Raw genomic sequence first — 6,630 nt, forward strand, 5'->3', positions numbered from 1 at the left:
TATGTAAAAACTTTCCGCGCATAGCGCGGGTTAGCGACTAGTTATTTCTCATTTTGAAGAATAGTTATTCATAAGGAATAACTATTCATTGTAATAAAAACATAACTAAACAACCGAATAGTTATGCCATAGAAATATCTATTACATTACAGGGGTATAATAGGAACATTAGTAAACTAAGAACTTTTATTTTTAGAAACAGGACAATATTTTGGAACATCCCAAAAAAGCTTTTTATTAATGGAACATATTAATTTATGCACCCTTATATTGTTATTTTCCAACAAGATATACATTTACTTAGCAAATATATGTATATATATATATATATATATACATTTAAAAAAAAAAAATTAGTTTGTCCTAATGGAGGGAGTGTCATTTATACAAACCTTAAGGATGAGTGTTTTGAAAAATGAAATATTCTATCAGGAAAGTCAAGCATGGACTTATATGCCTCATTTATAGTTTTATACAAACCATAACACTTCCAATGATTTGCTATTAACAAATTGTTAAAGAAAGTGTTTCATATTATATTAACGTCGCTTATACATCATTAAGCACATTATATGTGATTTCTGGGAAAAAAAATTATACACTTTATATGATATTTATATCTAAAAAACTTTGAAAATAAAACAAAATTATTATACACAAATATATATATATATATATATATATATAAAGCTTGTAGTTTTTTGTGCTTTTTGGATATATAGTAATTGTTTTTTTTTTTTTTTGAGAAACAAGCACACACACACCACAAGGGAAAAAGTTCTAACACAAAGACACAAAAAAATCTACTCAGAAGTCATGATAGATATATAGTGATTAGATTCAACTTATAAAGAATAAGTATATATAGTGATTTTTTATTTTTTATATCACTCCATAAGATTAAAATTGATCATGATCCCAACAAATATTTTTTGGTTTAACCACTAAGAGAGTGTCATTTCGTGAAACATGACAAGCACTTAATGCAATTCATCCTAAAAAATCTTTTAATAATGCCAACACCCTTAATGATACGCACAATCATTCTTCTTTTCTTTTTCTTTTTTTTCTTTTTTTTTTTTGGTGGTCAATGGGCTGCATTATATTAGATTAACTAGTCACAAAAGGCAACGTATTGGCTGTGAGCCTTAGAGAGTATAGACCGTGAACATTAGAGTTCAAAATTACATCAAGATCAGGGGAAGGGGGAGCATTCAGAATAACAAAATCATTAATAGCATCATTAACCAAGGAACAAGCTTTCTTGGCAAGGCAGTCTGCCCCTCTGTTGGCATACGCACAATCATTCCGAAGTCATGGAAGCTAGTCTTATCCTTTTTAATAAATAAAAAATTGTAATAAGCTCTCTCTCTCTCTATATATATATATATAAACTAATAAATTAGATTTTATTGTGTGCTAGTTGAAATGTTTTTATTTGGATCCAATCCCCCACCCCCCCAAAACAGAAAAAAAATATAATAATAATAATAAAATTCAAACCAATCATTCAACTCAAGTCCATAAAAGGTGTATTATACTATAAATTGGGTAATCTCATTGTAAAGAATTTTCATATACACCTGCCAAGTGCCAATTATAACTTGAGAAAAATTCATAGGTTCCAGTTAACTGAATTAGTAAAATTTGTTATCGTCAAATAAGATATTTGGGATTCAAATCCGTCATTTAAAAAAAAAAAAATCAATCAGTACCTTTAGTTTGATGATAAAGAGTAATCATTATAGAGCAAACATCATAAGTTGAAATTTTATCATAGCTATAAAAAGATGGGAAATGTTAACGGGCACTATAAGGTGTCCGTTAAGAATAATTTATCATGGGGCCCACCTAATAAATTTTTTTATAAATTGATGAAATGAATGAAAATAATATTGAAGTGACAATTAAAACTCAAAGGGTTGACTTTATTGGCTCTACACCCTATAAAATTGGTTAAAAATTTGACAAAAAGTTGACTTCATTAACATAAAGTAGTTTTTTAACAGACACCTGTGAACACTACCCTAAAAAGATATCATAAATACCATTTATTTCTTGTATCATAAATGATATAAATTAAGTAAATTAAGAGCAATATAACTAATACTTGGCTTGTTGAGCTTATTAAAATTATTATATTTACTAATAATTTTTGCACTAAAAAAATACTTAAAAAAAAAAATTCAACTTATATCACATTAAACTATAAGATAAATTACGATAGGATGGTATCTCATCAAAGTTGATGACATGAGACCACACCTTATGTGAGGATAAAAGAACTAAGTAGGAGTATTGGACCATGGGCCATGCCCCAGGATATAAAGGAGACCGAGGATGATCAAACAGTAAGATAAGTATGTGGGTTAATGGGCCGAGGACAAGGACAAATAACAACAAACAAGTGGTGTCTCCCTAGGAGCCAAACCTCCTCGGGGAGCATTGTTGAAGGTTGGCACCCGGCCACCTAGAGAGTACCGTAAGAGGCAACTATACTTTTGAGGATAAGTTTCAGACAAATGAGTCAACAGTAAACTAAGAAATATCTGAGAAGAGGGCTGCTGCCACCACATTAAATGTTCTGTACCTAACTAACTAGCCGCATTTATGTGGAAATGACGTTTGAACAGTGATATTTAGTCTTAGTGCTACACACAAAGTTCACAGAAGGGTTCTGATGGGACAAGCATCTAGAAGATCATCTGCATAATCAACAAGTAGAAGGTTGGGATCGAAAAGAAGAAGACTATATAAGGGGATGACCTCCATGAAAAATGGGAGATGGAATGTGAGAGAAAAAGAAAGAACTCCTTGTACTTTGGATAAACTTGAATAAATATAAGAACTTCTCATCCTCGGACTTGACCGAGGAGAGTTACTCCTTTCAAATTGTATTTTCTTACCTTTTTAGCATGAATCCAATCCATTGTGACCTAGACATAATTTACAGAGTTTTTTACCTATGAAATCCATCTTCTAACAAATATAATGTTTTGGGCTTGTTGAGCCATCATCCATTTCCATTGGCCTGAGGGTATAAATCCAGTCCTTACACCTTACACATATGTGATATGTATATATAGTGAAATTTTTTTAAAATTACCAATCATTATTATAATATATATATATATATATATATATATTAATAATTGGACATTTTAGCATATTTTATATTAATTTGAAATTTTATAGTAAAAATTCATTAATATATATATTTTTCAATGATATAACAAAAATTTGTAGTAAAAATTTTATTTTTATTTTTATTTTTATTATAGAAAATAAAGATTGTTTCTATTCATGTATTCAATATCATTCTCCATATAAATATGTAAGTAAATACATGGATAACTTTAATTAATTAATTAAGACAATTTTTAAAAAAAAGAAAAACCTATCCTCTTAAATTTATTGAACATATCTATAAATAACTAGTCGCTAACCCGTGCGATGCACGAGAAAATTATTAGAAAATAATAAAGCATGCATATATTAAAAGACAATTTAAGTTCATGTGTGCTTGCAAGGGATACATACCTAAATAGTTCTTGCGGTAGAAATAAAAGCCTTATCTTTGAGATAAAGAACTGATGTAAACAAACTAACCTTACATAAAACAAATTAAAAAAAAAAAACATAAAACTGATATCACGGGAAATTCAGCCACATAGTAGTAATATATAAATATCTTAAAACCTAAACCTAAACCTAAATGTAAGGACTAAATATTTATGCGCCTTCTCTTGCTTTCTTGATGTATTTGGTTAAAAACATAAAACTGATGTCACCGGAAATTTAGTCACATAGTAGTAATATATAAATCTCTTAAAACCTAAACCTAAACCTAAACCTAAACGTAAGGACTAAATATATAAACAAACTAACCTTACAAAAGCTGAACTTTATAAGCTAAAATCTATACCGTGCATTGTAGATCTTGAATGCTTTAGGGCTTCCTACGTCTGGAGAGAGAGAGAGTTTGCAGAAACCGTAACTTTATATTTCTTAACTTGAGAGAGGGGTAAAGTTGCTAGGGTTTTGAGGAGTTATAATTTTTATTTATTTTTTATTTTTTAAATATTGTTCTGACGTGGAAAATTATATTTCTTAACTTGAGAGAAGAGTAAGGTTGTCAGGGTTTTGAAGAGTTATAATTTTTATTTATTTTTTATTTTTTAAATATTGTACTGACGTGGAAAATTGTGGTGTCAGCAAATGTTTCGGTTTTATATATATATATATATAGATATATAGATAATTTTTTTTTTTTTTTTTTTATAGATTGGTTAGTATGATCTAAAATATTTTAAGATTATTTGATTAAATAAATAATAAAATATGCTGTGATAAACTTTTCCGAGGTTGATTACTGATTAGTCAAACATTGAAAGGTGGAGAAAAGTGTAGCGACATCGCTGCAAAATCACGCGGCCTCGACTCGGGAGCAAAAATTGAAAAATGCTATAAGTACAGGGACATAACTGCAACATCCACAAAATCAAACACAAACACAAACACGCTTTTACTTCTACCATCTAAATTAAATTAGTATTGAGTATTTGAGTATCCGAATCGAAATCGAACAACCACCTCCACAGCCATACCGAAACCCTAACCCTAATTCCCTTTCGATTTCTTATCAGAAGAATCCAGAAAATCTCATCATCATCATCATCAAAATCCAAAACCCTAATTCTTCAATTTTCAACATGCTTCTCTCTCCAGGTAACTCTCCTCGCCACCTCTCTTCTCCATCGCCTTCGACACCAATTTCCGATAATGCCCTCCAAACCCCTAAGAACTCCAATCAAATCACTCCCAGAAACCCTAGGAACCACTCCAAGGTCCTCGACGAGGACTCCTATGTCGCTGCAATTGAGAAGATCATCGAGCGTGACTTCTTCCCTGACATCTCGAAGCTCCGGGACCGGCTCGATTGGCTAGAGGCGATCAGGACGGGTGACCCGGTTCAAATCCGAGACGCCCAGTTGAAGATCATGGAGCGCCGTGCTGCAAAGGTAAATAATTCCAATACTGATCGGAAAACTCAAACACCCGGTTCCACATTTGTTAGAAATTTTACACCTCTCGATGAATTTGGTGCTAAAACCCCAATAAACACCATGAATTTTAGTGTTTCGGATAGAGAATTATTGGGTGTCAGTAGCGATAATAATAGTGAGGTCGACGTGTCTTTGTCGTTGGATGAGTTCTTTAGGCGGTATACAAGTGAGGATAATTATAGTTTTACGAAGATTATAGAGAAAGTGAATAGGAAGAGGAAAGAGAGACATGGGTATCTGTTAGAAGGTGAAAATGAAGATGTTAAAGCAATTGAGGATGTCAAGAGGGAGAGAATTACTGATGGCTATGGTACTTCGGATCAACCCGTGAGTACTTTGGAAGGCTGGAAGTATAGGGCAAAGAATTTGTTGATGTATCATCCGGCCGATAGGGGGGAAGCCCCGTTGACAGAGGAGGAACGGGCAGTTAGGTTAAAGGCATTAACCAAGGAAATCAGTCGTCCTAATACTAGGTTTCATGGGAAAATGTTGGATTCTAGGCCGAAAGATGATGGGACTGTTGAGGTGCTTTATACACCAGTGGCAGGGGGAACCCCAGTTCCAGTGTTTGATAGAGATGGGGATAAGTTGAAGAAGTATGATTTGGAGGATTTGAGGAAGACCCCGAATCTGTTTTATGTTGAGTCAGGGAAGAAAGCAGAAAATGGGTATAGTTTTGTTAGAACTCCATCGCCTGCACCGGGGGTTGATGAGTCACCGTTTATTACATGGGGTGAAATTGAAGGTACACCATTAAGGTTGGAGCCTGAGGACACACCACTTGATATTGGGGGAAGTGGTGAGGGTCCTCATTATAAGATTCCAAGAGTGCCTGTAAGGGACGAGAAGGCTCACTCACTGTCTAGGGATGCTGCACGCAAGCTTAGGGAGAGGTCGAAGATGTTTCAGAAGCCTCCGCTGCCATCCCCTGTTAGAGGGGGTAGTGCTAGCCCAAGTGTGCGTACACTTTCTCCTGCTGCCCAGAAGTTTGTAAGGAATGCAATTGCAAAGTCTTCCTCTACTGTTGATGAGACTCTCCGTGCCAGCTACCGAGGTGCAAGCCCTGGTTTGGCTACTCCTAAAAGCGTAAGGAGCGTTTCAAGGTTTGGTGCAGATGGGAGTGTGGTCTCTAGGTCACCTTCTGTAAGAGAAGGTTCTAATCCTCCTTGGTAATGATCTGAAATTTTCTTTGTCATGGATAATGTTTTACTACTTTGACACAATGAAATGGCTGATGCTGTGTACCAGCTTGAATGTATTTGACATGTTCATAAGGTTGCTGAATATAACGAATGGAACCAATATTCATTGGCATCATTTTGCTAGATTGACCATGAATGTCTGTTTTTCCCCCCTCCCTTCATTTACTTCAATGCATAGAAATTAGGTAATGCTTTTTCTTTATTTTTTGTTGTTGATAATTTAATAGTTACAACAGGGGAGGGGGAGGTGCCAACCAATTGAGCTAGAAGGCCCTTGGCTAGAAATTACATAATGCTTGGGTAATTTACTAGGAAGTTGGGTGTGTGTGTATATATATATATATATATTGAGCGTGTGACTT

At 33.7% G+C, this 6,630-nt stretch overlaps 1 protein-coding gene across 1 annotated transcript; it reads left to right on the forward strand.

Moving 5' to 3' along the window:
- The first annotated feature begins 4,542 nt into the window (after window positions 1-4,542).
- Window positions 4,543-6,391, forward strand: LOC126695208 (uncharacterized). Its single transcript, XM_050391874.1, has one exon. The coding sequence runs from the start codon at window positions 4,713-4,715 to the stop codon at window positions 6,237-6,239; it is 1,527 nt and encodes a 508-aa protein (XP_050247831.1). The 5' UTR covers window positions 4,543-4,712; the 3' UTR covers window positions 6,240-6,391.
- Window positions 6,392-6,630: the final 239 nt, after the last annotated feature.

This window comes from Quercus robur, chromosome 8, assembly GCF_932294415.1.
Source record: "Quercus robur chromosome 8, dhQueRobu3.1, whole genome shotgun sequence".
NCBI classification, from domain to species: Eukaryota; Viridiplantae; Streptophyta; class Magnoliopsida; order Fagales; family Fagaceae; genus Quercus; species Quercus robur.